The sequence below is a fragment of the Scomber scombrus genome, chromosome 10 (genome assembly GCF_963691925.1).
Source record: "Scomber scombrus chromosome 10, fScoSco1.1, whole genome shotgun sequence".
In the NCBI taxonomy this organism is placed as follows: Eukaryota; Metazoa; Chordata; class Actinopteri; order Scombriformes; family Scombridae; genus Scomber; species Scomber scombrus.
The window spans coordinates 26,583,917-26,603,529 of record NC_084979.1 but is presented as its reverse complement, the minus strand read 5'-3'; the positions used below and the strand labels follow the sequence as shown (position 1 = coordinate 26,603,529).

The following is a 19,613-nucleotide window of genomic DNA, read 5'->3' as shown; positions in this document are numbered from 1 at the left end:
TGGTCTTCACAACAATTTATTTGTACTATAATAGTTGGATATCTTTTTAAAAAGATTGATACTACTTGCACATTGTCTGTTAAAAGGGAGAAATAGCTGACCTGGGTTAGATCAGGTGTCCATATGAACAGTGAAAGTAGTTCCTCTTGTTCATACTAACTATTAAAAGATCTTCTTCATATGTGCTTTCAATGGAAGTGATGGGGAATCCACAGTGTGTCCACAGTCATTTAAAAGTTGATTTGAAGTTTATATGAGGCTTCAGCAGTCAGAGTTAGTCATATCAACTGGATATCTGCCACATTTAAAGTCTTTTTAGCATCAAATTCCCTCTTTGTGTTTCCTTGTTGAGCTGTGGTGGAAGTATAGTAACAAAAAGAGGAACTTTGGCACTAAAAATACTGAAACGTTGAAATATATCGACTTGATTTGACTCATTTGGACGGCTGAAGCTTCATATTAGCTTCACATGAACTTTAAATTACATTTTTGCACGGAAGGAGGACTGTGGATTTTGTCCTCCATCACTTACATTATAAGAGATGGAGGTCGGTATGAACAGGAGGATTGATTACAGTGTGGAAAACCTATTTCACTGCTCATATGGACACATGGGTGTTGTTTTAGCTTCATATCAAACAGAGAGACATGAAAATGGCATCAATCTTCTCATCTAACTCTTCCAAAATGTCAAGCTGTTCCTTTAATGCATTACTATCAGCTTAAACAATAACAATCGCCTTGTTCTCCTCATTATTTGGCAGGATAATGCTGAGATAAACTGTACCTTTAATAATTCTGGTTCCCATGAGTCCAGGGTGAGTGAGCGCACCTTTGAACAGTGAACTCCGAGACTCCTGCAACAAAACATATTTTACAGTTTAGAGAAACGCTGTTATGTTCTGTTGGAAAATACTTCAGTGGAAAAAAAACGGACTTTGCAGCCAGCGTGAGGAAACAAAAGAAGTCTTTATTCTTCTAATAGAGGACATTTTACAAATGAATCATACACTGTGGCCCTGTATGGTGACCTGGTTTGAATCCCCCAAAAAAATCACAACTGTGTTATCCCGGGGCGAAATGAGAGAAGCCGCTCCCAATGTCATGCAAATCACTACGTTCCACTGATGAAGCTGTCCGGTATCCAGGCAACAGTGATGCATTAGGGGAAAAAACTGATAGTGTGTTTTGTTTTGTTTTTTCACCCTTCATCGCTCTGCTTTGTGACACGCCTGTTCTCACTGTGAGAGGACGAGCCCAAAAGGGGAGCATGAATATTCAACAGGTGGGAAGCGCACAGTGGATGGAGTCTGTGATTACATAAGCAGCGATAATTGTATCTTCAAAATAAAACACAACAAACCCCCAGGAGGGAAATCTGTTTCCCACAGCGAGCTTGAAAACTAACCTCAGTGACGTAACAGTGTGATGTAACCTGGCCTGAGCTCGCTACGCTGATCTGGACAATGAGAGGATGCGTTTGTGAAGCTTTCATTCAACGGCATTACATCATGTGACAATATAGGATACGGACACTGAATTTAACTATTCACTCGATTGTTCGCTGTGTGTGTTTCAGTTTCTGCAGCTCTTCTTTCATCTTCTCACTTCCCTCCTTCATTGAAAACTCTCAATCAAAGCTCTGATCCAATGAGCAACGTACTGCACTTTAATCCCCTTCAGCTGTGTGTGCGGCAGAATGTGCTCATCGCCTTTAGCAGCACAAAGTTAAAGGCCAAAGCGACAGACGGTTGGCACGTCTTCCTGTCTTCCGAGCCAGTGAAATCACAGCACAAACATGGCTCGGGTGGAGGAGGAAGTATTTAGATCCTTAAAGTAAAAGCCTTAATACCACAGTGTGAAATTACTCCTTTAGAAGTAAAAGTCCGGCAAAGTTTAAAGAATAAAGCTCTTTCTTTTCTTTTCTAATTTTTTCCCCATTGTCAATAAATCTCATGTGCAGAGTCAAACCAACAATGAACTCATCCCACTTACAAAAACATGATCACTGTTATTAGTCTTTGGAGACGTTTCTAAAAAGAAAATGCTGTAACCAAACTATTTGTAGCAAAGGAACAATCATGTCACCCAGTGCAGCGATGTGACTCATGTTTGTAGTAGCTTTTGGACAATAATGGAGATCTACGACACGGAGGAATAAGATATATCAGGCTTTGGATACACATACACATAATACTTAATAAGTAGATCAGTTCATTATTGGTTTGGCTCTGCATTGAGATTTGCTGACAACAAGAAAAATACAGAAAATCACCATCTTTATCTTTTAAGTGAAAAAACATAGTAGTGTAAGTGAGTGTTTTATATACAGTAATACATGTTATTTTGTTATTATTATATATGCATTAACATGTCAGCAGTATTATAATGTTGGCTGTTTGAGATGGAGCTGATTTAACCTCTTTATATGATAATCATATTATGTTTTGCACTGCAAAAGTAATTTTTATATTAGTTATTGAATCGTCAAAGTCATTAAAATACTGTAAGTGAAAAAGTCTGCCAGTCTACTTTGATTATTTTAACCTGTTTATCATAAAAAATCAACTTGCTTCAAGAAATATTCAGAAATGAGTGTGAGAAACTAAAAAAGAAGAGACAGAATAAGATTGTAATTATCTCACCACAATGGCAGATTTTTAAAAGAAAATAAGACTTTAAGGGCTTAATAAAGACTACAATTACTTGGTGAGATAATTTTTGTACTATGCAGTAATGTATTACTGTATGTACAATGTAAAGCTGCAGTAACTCCAGCACTCAGATATATGAAGTTGAGATAGTAGAGTAGAAGTAAAGTAGCTCAAAACTGTGCTATTTTTTGGTTTATTCTGACAGCTGCAGACGTTGAACCTTACCTGTGGATCCCGGAGCACTCGATACACAGCAGGATGCCCAGGTTGATGGAGGCCCAGCGAGGGTCGGCCTGTCCGCAGTCGCAGCACTGCTCGTTCCCCGGCAGACACTGGATCCGCTGCAGGATGGTCTCCCCTCGGGCGCTGCGCTCCCGTGGTTCACTGGCTGAATCGATGCTGCTGGTGGACGGGGAGGCTGTTCTGTCCAGATGCTGAATATACACACACACACGCACACACACACACACACGCACACACAAAAAGAGACATCAGTCAGCATTTTAGTTACATGATTTACAATTACACTCCTTATTTCAGTTTTTAAGGACCAGATAGTTGGAGTTAATTACATTAGGATGTTTCTTAATAGTGTCTAAAAGGGGCTCAAATACAAATATGACAACTGTATCAGGAGATGTATTACAATCATTTTATTTACCAAAAAAATAATTAATTGAAGGTAAAAGTCCTTCATCAAAATTTTTACCAAATCCAAAGTTTTTGGCGTCTCCAGGATGTCACTGTGTTTCCCAAAAATGTTGAACTATTCGTTTAATGTAGTAGTCGGTCAAGATGGAGTTAATTAAACTGTTTTATATACCAGGAACTTTAATCTATAACAATGCAGCATATCTTATAAACTGATCACATGTTTTCTGTCAACATCTTAAACCGCAAAATAACTATTTATCTGTCAAATAAATGTTGCAAAAAGTTAAATATGTCCATCACCTCATTATAGTGCTTACTACAGTGCATATAGTAATGTATTTACTTTCCACCACTGCACTGACACACTATTATCTCATAAAACAAGCTATAAAGAGTATATTTATGTGGTTTTTGACCCACACCTGTGACTTACCTCTATGTAGTAGGTGTCTGGGCTTTCTCTGTAGGCGGAGGCAATGCTCGCTTGAACCGCCTGAATCCACGCTTGTCTTAGCTTCTCAGACTCAGCCTGAAGCATACAGCTCCTTTAAAAACAGACAATCAAATTATTATTATTATAGTGTGCTTAACTTAAAGGAGGGTTTTCTTCTACATTCACGTGTAAAATCTATTTCATCATAATGTTTTTACAAGCTTTATAAACTTTTTATGAGCGACAATAAAACAACTGTAATCATGATTTTCTATACAGTCACAGAAACCAAAAGGAGTGTTATTTTATCATTTTGCTTTACCGAAGCACAATTAAAAAAAAAGATAATACTAATCTGATGATTTTTTTGATTATTCACTGAATCATTTTATTTATATAATGTCTTGAAATATTGAAACATGTTTCCCTTCTGTGTGTCCTACAGTAGGCGATGACCTCAAATATCTTGTTTTGTTCAACCAACGGTCCAAAACCAAAAGATATTCAGTTTATAATGATCCCAGAAGAGGAAACACAGCAAAATCATCAAGAAGTTTTGGTATTTTTTGTTTAAAAATGACTTAAATTATTATCACAATAGTTGCCAATCAATATTCTGAAGATGAACTAATCAATAATTGTCTTATTGTTGCAATTTTAATATGACAGGGTCAATTTCATGGCAATCCATCTGATAGCTTTTGAGATACATTTGTGTGGACCAAAGAGTGGACAGACAGTTCCTTGAGCTGCTAACATGGCTAAAAAGTTGAATTTCTTCTGCACATTTAAAAGGAGTCACATTATACACCCGTTTGAAATGTATGTTGTTTAAAGGCAAGAATAAAACTACTGCAACAATCATTTATTATAAAACCACCTTCTGTACTTGTATAACGTGACCTAAATGATTATTAAAGCTCAGTTAAAAGGATAAAAATAAAAATAACATGTTATGGCAGTGAAAGAGTGCCTTACTTGGAGGGGGAGACGACCTCAAAGCAGAACCTCCTCTCGATGTCTTCACATGGTTTAACAGAGCACAGCCGGAGGTCCTCCACCACCACCGTCAGAGAATCCTGCCGACACACAAACAACCTCTCATTTCTCCTCTTATCAAAAAGCCCCGACGCAACATAAACATAAACATCTGTTCCTCGCTGATAAGACATTTGTCCTGGCAGCAGGAGGCCTCAGAGTACCTGAACATTTGATATTCACACACGGATGTCAAGCAGAGAACTGAAAATGACCTGAAAACCACACAGGACTCCAGATTAAGTACTCAGATATCAGCATGCAGTTGAATGGGGCTGATGATGGATCCCAGTGAAGATCACCATCACGTTAAAAACATTCAAAGCCCCCTCCTCCATCAAAGGTGCACTTAACCTCCTCGGCTAAGTGCACCTGTAGGTAACCTCTTCGGTTAAGATACTGGCTATGAGCTCTCCCCACTTTACCCCAGGGACAGTTGACAGTGCAAAGATATATGGACTTGCCTTGAGCTTCTTCTGATAGACCAGCTGACTGTTCTGTATGGAGAACCACCGCCTGGAGAGAGAGGGAGAGAGAGAGAGAGGGGGGCACATTAATAAAACATGTTTAAGATGGATATCCTTGTGATGCTTTAGGGTCAGCGGGTTTTGCTCCTGGCAACTAAGCTGGTACCTCTGGGTCTGGAAAGTGAAGCCACTGCGAAAGTGGCTTTAACCTGCAAACTCTCTTATGGCCATCAGGGGGCGACTCCACCGGATCCAAAAATAAATCAGATTGTATGGAGGTCTACTATTTCTCACTTTATTTATTACCTCTGTAAACAGTTTCCTAATGAGTTTATAGTCTCAATTTCTAGTTTTTTGTTGTAAATTATGGTCCCAGTAAAATAAATAAAGCATGGCTAGCTTGCGATTGAAAAGTAGCTACCATGGCAGTGTGTGAGCTGCTGTAGTTGGACCTTGGAGAGCCCCCTCCCCAGCTCCATGCTCTGTTCCAAATATAGTCATTTCTCATCACTTCTGACTCCAAAAAAACAAGTGAAAATGCCAATCTTGAGGCTTCAAATGGGAGTCCACAAACAAATGAATGATGTCATGGTGGCTCTGTCCGTTATACTCATACAGTGTATGCTGGGAACATGACATTGCGACCAGCGCTTTTTTAAAAATATCATGGCTATATTAAATTTCTCTAACCTACCACAGAGGAGAGGAACACGCTGACAAATGTACTAATGAATAAGAAACAGAGGAAAGCATTATAGGCGTTGTGCCCAATCATGTATTTGAGATTTGATGGCTTGTTTTTTAGGACATACTTGAAAAATTGTAAACTGCTAAACACAGCTGTGGAAGTTGTGCAAAAACATTAAAAATTGCAGCTGTGCTAAGGTATGAATAACCAAACTCAGCTCAGGCCATAAACAAGTATGACTGAAGTGAATTTGTAAATTACTTCAAGCTTAGCATCAGCAGTTTTTAACTATAACCTACAAGAAGTCAACACCGTGTTAGCTTGTTGTTCTGTGGAAAACTAAATGGTGTAAATCAAAACTGCAGCTACATGTTTGTGAGATTTATTTACTTAAATAACAAGCTGACCAGCTAACGTCACCTCTGAGTTTAAAGCCTGTTCACGAACATGCTGGTAAATGCAATATAATGTTACGAAATGTAATTTAATTACAGTTTTATATAATTTGACAAACATAAACACAGAGTCCTAAACAGAAAATGACTGGTAACAACTCTTTTGGTTTTGGTGGGAACATTATGAAACTGTGCCTCCTCAAAAAAAACACTGTAACGACACCCTTGACATGCATAGTAACCATGGTAACAGTTAACTACGCACTGTTTATTGTGTGAAAATGAAAATGTAACTGCCCTAGTTTTTAGTTGTTCCTAACTCTATTAGAGCTACGGACAACTTCTGTAGAGCTGCACCTTAAATTGAACTTAATTAGGAACTTATTTGGATATTCAATTAACGTTTGCTGGTTCCAGTTTATTAAATATGAGGATTTACTGCCTCTCTCTGTTTTCTAGGACTGTACACGAGGTCGCTTTGGGTTTTGGACTCTTTTGGACATTTGGAAACATCACTATTATCTGACATTTTATAGACAAACGACCAGTTGATTAATCACAAACGTAATCAGCAGAATAGTTAATAATGAAAATAAATGTTAGATGCAGCCCTACAGTACGTCGATGTTAACATTTTAACATCAATTCTCAGTGCATACTAATGTCATACATGAGATTTTTGCATTTTTTTCTCACCTGTTCCATGTCTTAAAGGCATTGCTGGCCCTCTTGAACAGGTAGCCCTCCATCACCACACCATTAGGAGCGTCCACATTGAACTCCACCTTTGTTTCGTCATAAGAGAAGTCCTGAAAGAGAACAGGAAGACCCCCAAATTAACCTTTGCTCTCATTGAAAAGGTTAAAAGGTTAAAAGGTTAAAAGCACGGCAGCTGATAGGTGGGCAGGATGTTGTTCTGACAGAAACAAAAGACTTTTCTGTAGTGAAGAGGATGCATGCATGATGTTCCGGGATTACTAGTAGCATTCGATGTGCACTGTACTGTACATACACTCCACCAAGGCAGTAAATCATCATAAATTGTGCCATCATGTGGAAAAAGTCACATGTTTTGTCCATGTATGCATTGGATTTGCATGCATATCCCTGTGTCGCACACTGGGCCATTTCATAACTCAACAGATGGTAATATGACGCAAAATATTACATAAACTGCATGATTCATGTGAAATAAGCCTCTAACCTTTTCACGACTTATAGCATGACAACGAGCGCTTTAACGCTGGCCGACAGAAAGTGGTGCACAGGTATTAGTGATGGTGCAAGTCGGTCATTGCTTCAGCACGTTAGAGCGTTTTAGGAAGCACAAAAATCATTATTTAAACATCTGTCTTGATGTTTCATGTCAAGGCTGAGAAGTACAACACAGTTTGTCCTGAGAAAAACCAAAACACAACATTTTAGAAGTAATGTAATATGCAGAAGGCACAGAACATTAACTTAACCCAAATTGAATTTCAACAGTGCACGCATGAGGCGCTGAGAAAACAGCAGACCCAGTCTTCCCACCAGAGTCAGGTCAGGCTGCATGCTTAAAATACAGAGCCGTATCAGTCACAAAAAGAGGGACCAATGAAAATATGAACGTGTCTGCTGGAACAACCCATATAAAACTCTTCTGTTTCGTAACACAGTGTGTCTGTATTCAGCGGCTCCCAGGACACCGCTGCATGCTTGAATAATAGAACGACTTACTTCTCTCCACATATCACTATTTTAATACGCGTGCATACGAAGAAAAGGTTGAATTCCTGCACACTGTCAGGAACAACACAATGTTTCAGTCATGGAGCTTTGTCAGGCTTTAAGAGAGCCTGACAAAAGAGGAACACAATCTCGAACATTCGATTCAAACAATTAGAGCATCAATAATGAATTTAAAAAACATCCACAAAAGGAGACAAACAACATGTGTCAATGTATTTCTTATGCTGTAACTAAATGTAAAATAAGTGATTTTAATCAACCAAAGAAGTAGTTCAGAAAACAGTTAATATCGTCATAACTGTGATGAAAAACATGTAATACATCTATTAATGAAGAAAATTAATATATAAACCAGTTACTATTAAATAAATATTAAGTAAATAGTCTAATATTACAAAAAATAAAGTCACTATTTCAAAGTGTGCTAATGTTTGCTTTTTTGCAACATTATTTTAACTCCAAAAATCCTCAGATTATATTGCAAAACTGTACTGAGTGTGCAAATATTAGCATGCAAAACCTACAAAACATCTCTAAAGTCTCGACAGACGGCTGATTATTATTCGTACTGTAAGATAACTCAATGAGGATATACATATTCAAATCACAAACATCCAATGTAATGCAAATCAACCCACCAAAGTGTTGTCCCAATGGCAAAAGATCTTCATTTTAAAACGTTTAGTATGTTCCAACAACATCGAAATGGCCAAAAAGTTCTTAAAATATACAACAAACAGGCTCCGAAAAAAAACCCTGCACCCTCAGAGTTGAGGCATGTCTGTGGCGAGAAGAGTGTTCACTGTCTCGGTGGTGCTGCAGCTCTCACAGCAGAGGGTAGCGCATTGTGTCGCAGCAGAGCGGTGCGTAATTCCAGCACTGACATGTATGCCCTGTACTACAGCCACCTGCCTCCTGCCCTGTGAGGCTCAGGATTAGGTCTAATTACCATACAGCTGCCAGTGTGTCAACGGCAGGGTGCTGCGGAAAAATAGGGAACTACACTGTAGAATACTGTAGCTGCTCTTGACCTGAAGATAAGCAGGACTGCTTTGACACTTCAAGCCTGTGTGTGGGTCTGCTTCAGTTTTTACAACTCCCCAAACCCACCTCCCTCTGCTGAAGAAGGAGGGGGAGGTGTCAGTCTCCTGTTGACCCAGAGGGAATCTATCTGGTTGGCAGCCCGGTGCACCAAAACAAACACTACTGAAGGTTTGATTTACAATCTAACGACAGAAGCTCTGCAAACAACCCTTATATCACAACTTTCAAATCTGTAAGAAAGCAAGTCGACGCAGCTTACCTTCAGTTGATCTGACGCCTTTCTTTCTTTCTTTTCTTTTTGTTTTTGAATATGCAGAAGCAAACCACAAATAAAGGAGGCAACGCCGAACAAGAAGTGCACTGGGTGGTACTCTGCAATCTCTCAAGCCCACAACAATCCATTTTTAATGACACAACGTCACACAGACAGAAACTGAACATCGGCTGAATTATTGAACGAGCAGGGAAACAGAGACTACCAAATGTTTGGAGAAAATAAGTGAAATGGGTGGCCGCTGTGGAAAAAAACAACAGACTGTATCGCTGGATGATGCTTCATCCACCTGCTGCTGTGCGTACTGTAGGTCAGGCCTACGGGCAACGCGGCAGAGTCAGGATGCCAAATGGCAAGCTCAGTCGGTAGCACTGATTACTCAGCCTGCCGTCAGCTGTTTGTTTACTGTGTGTAGGATTGGGATCATTCTGTATCTCATTATTACTACACTCTGTAAGCTATCGTATGTCAGTATGTCAGCGAATGGCTTTGAACGTTCACCTGCCTGACGTCTGCTTCGCTCTCTTCAGTTAATCCTCAATCCACCTGCTTGACTTCATGGCAAAGTTACCAACACATGCTACAACATCTCTGAAGTCACTTTTAATCCTATTGAGCCGTGAAACATCCACCACAATTCTTCTGTAATTTATTTAAATGTGGCACTGTGACGGAAACTACCACAACAAAAAAAGCCCAAACTGCTCTGATCAGGCAGCTTCAAGTTGACTCATTGATTAAAAATGAGATTGAACAGCAGATCTCAGGAGCAGATGTTAATAAAACCACAATAAAAAACTAAACACACTGAACGCATTAGTGTGAGAAAACTTTCTTCTGGATGAACTTCTTTCCATGAACAGCTGAAAAAGAGGCTTTCTCTTTAATGCATAAAGGATGTTGATAATAAAGATATTAGATTTTAAAAAACTCAGGTCTCAAATAGCTAAAGACGAAAGGGAAATAAAAGCAACACTTGCTCTGCTGAAAAATGCAGAGTAGCTCAAATTATTTATTCATCAAAAAAGTGACGTGAAGTCTCAGCCACTGCTTTTAATCTGATGACCTCATTTAATGAAGGCCCAGGGCTGAAACGTCATGTGCTAATTAACAAACAAGAGCTATATCTGTCTACACAGCATGCGTTCCACTTCCTTTTTTTCCTCCTGTAGGAGGAGAGTTTTAAAACATAGGAGACAAACATCTAGGGCACCGTTTTCTTCCACAGCTAAATACATTTTTGGACTAAATGGAAAATGTTCTGAATGTAAAACTATATTAAATACAGTAAATGGTATTTTCAGACTATGTTTTTCCTCTTATATATGCTTACAGGACGTACTGCTTATAGGTATGAGGGTTTTATTTTAAGGTATTTTTAAAAATGTCAACCAGTCCTTTAAAATGTGGCCTGGATGATTCAATTAAAACCTTTTTGTCCATAGCAGCCTCCATATTTTCCCAAAAGCACACAGAGTAAAGGACGATCTAAGACTGAACCACCAACCTTACAATTAACCTCACAGCCGACCCGCTCTACTGTACCGTCTGAGCTTAATAAACAGAGTTGAATGAGACAATTAATCTGCTAATATTCTATTTTTGTGTGCCCAAGCTAATGACAAATAACTCCCCGTCTTACACTATCATCAATTTAATATCTTTGGGTTTAACACTGCTTGACGGACTTAAAAAAGCTATTTGAAGACAGCCAGTTTTAATGTGTGAAAAGGGCCATAGGGCATGCACAGTTCTTCCAATATTTACACAAACCTACTCAAATTAAAGCTGAGACATGGCACTTTAGAGCCTGGAGAGTAAAACATGTGTAAGAGTCCACATACTATATATATATATTTACTTATGTATGATCCCTTTGCTGTACATCCTCCTACATAAGTGCTGTTATAATTTCATGCTTTGCTGGCTGATGTACCATGTTATTGACTATCATGAAAAGCACCAAACAAACAAAATATTGAATCATTATTTTATCACAACATCTATCTGTAGTTTAAAGCGGTAAAAATAACCCAGTGGTGCACAGGGGAGCCGTGTAGCGCCGTGCTGGTTGATATAAATGTAGAAATGTAGACAAGCAGGCAGAGCTGACTGCCTTGGACAGGACTTCTCCATTAAATCTGCAGTTAAAAATGAATGGCTCTGGCATTTAGATGCTTTCGCTCCACTGTGTGCCCAGCCGGCAATAGCGACAATCCACGGTTGGAGCACTTTAACTCCCTTTTCTGCTCCCCTGGTTTTTTGTTTTTTGTTTTTTTGTTTTTTTTGCTTGTACTGAATAAGGGCCGTCCCCTTTGTCCTGTGTAAGTTTACACAAGGCTTATTGCACATGAAAAAGAAACACGGGGAAAAAAAATCTCTTTAAAAGGAAGGATGAAAGAATAACAAAGTAGGCCATTCTGTTCTAAAAGCAGCGCAGAACAAAGATGGCCAAATATAATACAAAAAAAGAAGAAGATATTCTTCAATTTCGTGCATGAAAAAACTCCCCATACCTATTAATAAGAGCCTGTCATTAAATAGTTCAGCTTCAGAAAGATTACATGATTAATTTTGATGCATTTAAAATGAAATAACATCATGAGAAAGCAAAAATAGAACAGCTGTGACTTATTATTATGCAGGAAAAGCATCTTCAATGGTCAATAATTACACTGCTGTCTATTTAAGGAAGCTGCAATCATGCCCTTTGCAGCAGGTGATATAACAGACAGTTTCTACACAGGCACCCAATTCCAACAAAGTTCAGTGTTTCTAATTGTTTTCTATAAATTATTCAGGATGCACTTCAGCTCGCCCTCAAGGCTTTTGGAGCCTGACTACAGCTGAAGAAAACTTCAAAGGGGGGTTTGATAATGTTCTGTACTAACACAGCGGGCTACGATGCACCCTCGCCCGCTCACTAAACCAAAGATGTGTTTCATGTAAAAAAAGAATTCAGATGGGAGAACAAACGGAGGAGTACTCACCTGCATGAGGGTCTGAGAGGAGATGGTGGCATTGGGAGGATGCAAGCACAGAAGGAGGAAAGAGAATAACGAGTTAGAAGCAGCAAAGGCACGTGTTAAAAGCAGATTTATGTGGGGTTAAATCAATAATCCTTCAGGTTGAATGCACCTCTGATTATCCTGCTTAATGGTCTCCTAGCAATGAAGCTTCAGTGTATGTTTAAACCAAAAAACACATCAACCCTATACCACAATATTTTATTACCATGTAAATTTCAACGTGGCTTCGACAGGGGACCTTGTTTATTTACTACTACATGTCCTTCCTTGATGTAGAGTGTGGCGTTGGAAGCTTAGAGTCTAACAGCTCTGGCAAAAACAGATCAATAACTGTCCCCACATGTGACCCAGCCCTTCCCCGTGGCTCTATCCACAGCACAGACCGCAGCGCCCGGAGGGAGAGCGCTGACCGGAGCTGTCTGACAGATGGTCACTGATCCTGGGGTACAGAGGAGACACACACCGGCCCGCTGAAAACACGGCTCTCTGAATTATTCAGTAAAGAGATGCCAGACAAGGGAGTGCACCCAACATTTATGGAGTCCATTTTAGAAACTCCTGCAGAAAACAAACAATATATGCAAACAAAGCCCCTTTGAAAAGTATAAAAAAATAACAAAATTCTGGTTAAATATGCAGTGATGATGTATTGAGGACATAATAATTTCTGATTACAGCAACAACACTAGCTGCTCTGTGAAGCTGTACTCATAATAATGCTTTGAGCTAAAGGCTAACATGCTCACAATAACAATGCTAACATACTAGTTTAGCATATTAGCATGCTAATATTTGCTAATTAGCAGGTTGGTTACCAAATCATGGCGTTCTCCCCTATGGATTAACATGATATAGTGTGACATGCTTAATTTGCACCACATTTAAAAAAGAACCTGCCAAGTATGCTCACAATTATTGAGCAAAAATTCAAGGGAACCTTATCAAAAAACATTATTCATGTTACAGGTTGTGTAAGCATAATAAGTATCAGCAGATTTATCATTATCAAATTCTTTTAACCTCTATTTTGTTATCGATGACAAAAACCACCCACGTAGTAGTCTCTACTCATGTTCATCGATCCATTTCACTCAAAACCATTAACGTGAACCTCAAAGTATAAGGGGTTTCACCCAAGTCAGCAGGATTCATCCTCTGGGTACCATAAATGTTTTTGCAAAATTTCATCTTGATCCATCAAATAGTTAAAATGTTGGACAAACCAACCACAACCAAAAACCACCAGGCTGAGAGCATGGCTAAACATGCTCAACAAACCATAAACTCAGCACTTTACCGGACTAAGAGCACACTGCGGCTCGTGCTAAAGCATCAGCACATACTGAGTAGTTAATGTGCTGACTGTTACCGTCTACAGCAGACAACAGAGGGATTAATATCTCTTAAACACACTTAATTCCACCTGATTTAGTGCTTTAAGCAATGCTTGAACTTTGTTAGGGAGATTAATCAAACACCTCCCAGCTGCCCAGGTCTAATCCCTCCCCAGTCACAACAGATGCACTGGGCGAAGTGGCAGACTGGACCTTAGAGGTGTCGTGTGAGCACATTCACACCATGTTAGATTCTCAGTATCAACCTGCCAACGTAATAGACAAAAAGGACGATTCTTCAGGGTCAAAACCTGCATTTAAACCTGATAAATCTTTAATGGAAAGAAAAAACTAAAGCCACATTTTATTTTATTTGTTTGATCTAACAATAATAATAAAAAAAAAAAAAAAGAGACTCACCCTCTGCTGAATGGTTGCATGTTTATGCTCCATCTCCCTCTTCTCCATGGCTGAATCAATCACCAGCTGATCCAGCTGAAAGTCAGTTCCCACGGACAAAAAAAAAAGAAAAACAAGATCACCGTTTCTGAAGAGACATCTCAGCCAACAGTACATCCAGTGAAACTCTACATTATACATTTAGTAAAGACAAAGTGAAGGCTCGGGCGTGATTCAGAGCAGCTGACTGTAAACGCGGCGGCAAACACAGGCTAAGCCCGCAATGACATGTTAGGTCAGTGTTTGGTGATGAAGCATTGATTCAGTTCTCCTGCAGCGGTCAACCTGCTGTCACAAACAAATTAGCTGACAATAACATGTAGATTTAAACAGCTGAGGATTTTTTTTAGGGATTTTTTATGAGTCACAAGTTAAATATATCCAAACATGGAACTTTTTATTAAGTATAGAAGCTCCAAAATAGGTATAACGGTATATAATCGAAAGGAGGAATTATGTAACCGTCCCTCATCGATCGGTCAAATGAGGATCAAACCTCTTCTAGTTAATACATAAAAGCCTGGGGGTGTGGGAGGGGGGGGACACAGGCCCTAGCTGATGGTGCAAAAGCTGAGTGATGATGATGATGATGATGATGATGATGATGATGATGATGATGATGATGAAGGTGTTTAACTGACCTCAGCAGCCAGTTTCTTCATGTAAGGGTCGATCTCGTCCAGCAGGTTGTAGCCCTGCTGGAACAGCGAGTACTGGGCGTGCATGAATGACAGCATCTGGACCACAGAGAGAGAGAGAGGGGGGCAGAGAGAGGAATATGTTATCCAGATGTTATCCAGATGTTCTTGAAGGTATTAATGCAGGTGTTTGTGGGTACTTTGTATTAGGAGAGACACAATGCTTACAGCGTCTAGGATCTCAAATTTCTTCTTTGCTTGGAGGACATTGATCTGAAGGATAGAAAGATAGAAATGTGTTTATAAATGATCACCACACACTTTAGAGTATTGATAATCTGTTTGATTATATCCACGTCAACACATCATACAGTATAAAGTACATGACCTCTACTACATGTTGAGACTACTCCCTCTTGTGGACAGTATTTCCTTTCTTTTTTAAACTGTGACACCATCATGTTCAGTTTGTCAAAGACAGTTGGTGAACTTCTAACTGAACTTTTACACTTCTGCTTTTGTTTCCACCGTCTGCTTTGGAGACAAGTTCTTGGAGCTAAGTTTTGCCCCCCCCCCCCCCTCTTCACAAGGGCTGATTATGATTCAAATATGTGTCTTCACGGCTCAACTACGACAAACTCAACTACACAACCTCCATTTCAGTTTTGTGTGTACGTGAATGAGGACAACAAAAAAATCAAAGAGAGACTAATGAAGGATTTGAATAATTGTGAATTTTTACTTTTGTGCACCCAATACATTTTAAAGTCCCATATAACATATACTGCACAAATGTTTTTGTTTCACACTTTGTCTCTTTATAGAAAAGAAAATGAATCACTCACATTTTTCATTTTTAATGCAAAGACCCTCATGTTAATGTTTATTATAAATGTAATGGTTATAATGGGTTATAATTTTCATAAATGTTTTTTTTTTGAGAAAGATGATCTTTTTTCTTTTTTTTTTCCTTCATGATTTCATATATTTTACAAAAAAAAAAGAGTATATGCACAATTAATTATTATAACTACATTTCTGAAAACATGTCAAACTTGATTTGATTTTAATGTATTATTTTATTTACAGTTTCTGTAATGGAAAAGCAGCTAATATGTCATTTTTTGGTCTTGTTCAGTGTTTGGTTTGCCAACCAAAGACAGTTTCAGGTTTTTTTGGTAAGTACATTTAGTTTTAATGGTTTTAAGCCTGTTTTTGGCTTTCTGGCGTATATTGCATTAGCATTATCATATTTAACCATAAGACTATAAATGAACCATGCTATCAAACTAGCAGCTAGCGTTAGGGTCATCTCCACCGTCTTGTCCAAATATGGTCACTTCTGGCTCCAAAAAAGTCAAAATGCAAACTCTACGCTTCAAAAGAGGAGTCCACAAACCAATGGGTGACGACATGGTGGCTACGTCCATGTTCTACAGTTTATATAGTGTGAATGCAGCTTTGAAAACACACTGCTTTCTTTTATACTCCACTCTACTCTGTTTCTTTACTGTAACAGTCTATAACTTGTTGTATGTGCTCCATTTATTCCCCGTGGCATCTCATATTCACATTGCATTGTGTATCTTAACTGATGCAAAACCAAATGACATTTTGTGCTACATTTAAGAGGTCACATACATGTAGCGCATCGCCCGACCCTTCCTGCCTCGAGACACTTTCAATTAAGACTTTAAAAAGGGTAAGCTGTCTGAGAGCAGAAAGAGGGCACGGCCATCACACTGCGATCGCACTGAATCAGTCTCTTTGTTCCCCACGGGCGGTTGTGGATCGGAGGCTACAACTTGTGGGTAAAATAAACCCGCGCTGCATATGAACAAAGTGGAGAAGGTGTCACGCAGGCAGACGGATGGACGCAGACATCGCTGCAGGGTTAACGGCTACGTCACAGTCATTCTCTGTTTCTACTGGTGATTGGTAAAGATATACTACAAACGAATGGGTTAGGGTTAGGGTTAGAAATAAACCTCAAAATGCCAGCATCAAAATACTATATTAATCCTTTAAAGGTTGCAGTTTAACAATAAATATCTGCAGATTTGTTTTGTGTGATACACTTTACTAATTATTATTTAACACTCAGCTTTTAAAGAGAAATCTTGGCTCAGTGCAACTCTTATTTGCATTCCCCCCGATGTTAAAACCTCCTGTTCTATTTCCACTTCTCATTTCCATCTTGATCCTTAACAGTGACACTGCCTTCATTCAACATTCAGGTTAGACTTAAAATATTAATCATGTTTTATTATTTATATTTCCATGTATTCATTTGGCACTTTGACATTTACGTCCAAAGCAATATATGATTGAAATATGATTAATTTAGGTAGATGGTTACAATTTTATGTTATTTTGTCATCGTAAGTTTTCTTTAATAAAATACTGCAAACTAAACAACTACTGCAAGAAGAAAGAAATGTCAGTTTATAGTTGTAAGTCATTTTTCTGACCTGTAGAACGTAGTCCAGGGCGAGGTGTCTGAAACACTTGCGGGTGATGCTGAGCGTGCCGGTGGCTTCTTCGACCTCGTGAGGCTTGTTCCTCGGCGCCTGAGCGTTCTTCACCTGGGCGATTTCCAGATCCTCACGCACCCTGTCGAAGTGCTTCTTGGTCTCCTTGAACTTCCGTACATCCCTGACAAACACAGGTAAATACAGACAACTTTACACTGGATCACAAGCAAACTGAAAATCAACTAAAGACATATGCAGACTACATATTCTGAGATATTTATAGCCACCATAAAGTCAATGTGAGACTACAAGTAACCTACTTTAGCTGGATCGTTTGGGATATTCCTGTGACAACATATCTGGGCTGCAAAAAGTTGTACTCTGTTTAATATTTAAAAGACTTGCATGGAAAACAAGGGTATGTTTGCCTTTTAAAGGGTCTGGACTTTGGCTTTTTCTACCTGTGCTGAATTTTTAATAAACCTAAAGTTCTGCAAGGGATGCCTTGCTAAAGCATAATGAATCGTAGGTTTACTCACTCTTTCACAAAGTTGTGCAACTGCTGCTTTACAGACCGCTGAGCTTGGTCGAACAGTATCTGAAACAGATGAAAAGAAGACATTAGTATCCCTTGATTATTACAGATGAAGAAGATTATGAAGACCTTGTACACCTGGAGTTATACATACACAGCTTGTACTAGTGCTGAACTGCTATAAATATAATATATATAAATGAATATATCAAATCTAGAGCTGAAATGATGAGTCAATTGACAGAAAATGTAATATAAACTGTTCATATTTTAATAATAAAGTCATTTTTCAAGCAAAAATGCCAAAAAAAACCCAGTTCCAGCTTCTCAAATGTGAAGATGTTCTGCTTTTCTTAGTTTTATGTGACAGAAAACTGAATATCTTTAAGCTTTGGACAGCTGGTCAGAAAAAAACTATTAATTTGAAGACATCACTTTTGGCTTTCTGAGATTTTATGAACAATTAATCACGCAAATAATCTGCAGATAATGAAAATAACTGTTAGTTGTAGTCCTTATTATAAATTACATTTACACAGAATTGATTGGAAGTCTAAAGCCAGGATTAAAGAACCTTAATTAGGTATAAAAAGCTGTAGTTCATGTTTGCTTATTATCTGCATTATTGAATCAGTATGACACTAAAATTAATCCATGTTGCCAGTAGGGCTGACTGGTTAATCTTCTAATTATTTTCTCAATTAACACTTTAGCCTGAGAAATATCAGAAAATGGTGAAAATGCTAATCCCAGTCTGCCAGAGTCAAAGGTGATGTATTAAAGGGTTTCGTTTAGTTCAACCAATAAACCAAATCCCAAACATATTCTGTTTATTAAAGTATGACAGAGAAAAGCAGAAAATCCTCACACTGTAGAAGATAAAACCAGCATTTTTAGTAGAAACATAACTGAAATGATTCACTGATCATAACATTTGTTGCTGATTACTTTTCTGTTGACTTTATACATCTGCACAACCTCAAATGCACCTTGACATTTCCCGATCCGAATAATAAAGACTTTTGGAGGGAAAACAAAAATCTGCATCTCTCAATACACCTGCAACGCATTTAAAACCAACAGAGGGCGACAGAGCACAGCTTTTCTTCCCCCGCATGATGCATGCAGATGATGCAAATTAGCCCCTAATGCCTGTTGGAATGAATGGAGGAGGAATGTCACTCAGACTCAGACTCGAACACACCCGCTTTAACACAATAACACGCTGCCTTCAGTTGGATGTTTTAAATTCAAGATCCCTCCTCTTCTCTTTCACGCACTAAGCACATCCTCTCTGATCACTCCTGCCATGCTGCTGCTGCCGCTAAATAGGTCACTCGGGCAGAGAGGGAGGGAGGAAGTGAGAGAGAGAGAGGGAGGAGAGGAGAGGAGAGGAGGCTTTTTGGTACAATGTGACACTGCAGACTCTGCATCCAATGCAGGGTACAAACCCCCTCAGACATACTGTCAGAGTCCATGTGCTATCAACCATAACTGAGCAGTTAGATTTAAAGGGTTAGCATCCTCATGCGCACCCTGCCTGAATAATTGGATATACAACAGTGTGTGTGGATTAGGAGATTTGACTTTGCAAGGCCTTATAAAACTGGGCTTATGGGTGTTTTAACTCTAGGATTACAAGAGCTGATGATGACTGAAACACTTCTTTCTATCGCTGCCAACAGTCGGCGGTGGTGCACAGAGGGATCCAGCAATCAGCATAACACTTAAAAAATAAGTATAGATTACTTCGATTTGACCAGATTTAA

The 19,613-nt window shown here is 38.8% G+C and overlaps 1 protein-coding gene across 1 annotated transcript in view; it reads right to left on the bottom strand.

Annotated features, from left to right (window-relative positions):
• acap3a (ArfGAP with coiled-coil, ankyrin repeat and PH domains 3a) overlaps positions 1–19,613 on the bottom strand; it is a 79,927-nt gene that overhangs the window by 10,010 nt on the left and 50,304 nt on the right. Inside the window, exons 5-16 of the mRNA XM_062427985.1 lie at positions 17,849–17,907; positions 17,307–17,490; positions 15,064–15,108; positions 14,839–14,934; positions 14,159–14,233; positions 12,366–12,377; positions 7,026–7,138; positions 5,244–5,295; positions 4,720–4,820; positions 3,742–3,853; positions 2,880–3,088; positions 788–857 (exon numbers count right to left, since the gene is read on the bottom strand). Of these exons, the coding sequence (XP_062283969.1) occupies positions 788–857; positions 2,880–3,088; positions 3,742–3,853; positions 4,720–4,820; positions 5,244–5,295; positions 7,026–7,138; positions 12,366–12,377; positions 14,159–14,233; positions 14,839–14,934; positions 15,064–15,108; positions 17,307–17,490; positions 17,849–17,907 (1,128 nt within the window). The remainder of the gene's footprint in view (positions 1–787; positions 858–2,879; positions 3,089–3,741; positions 3,854–4,719; positions 4,821–5,243; positions 5,296–7,025; positions 7,139–12,365; positions 12,378–14,158; positions 14,234–14,838; positions 14,935–15,063; positions 15,109–17,306; positions 17,491–17,848; positions 17,908–19,613) is intronic.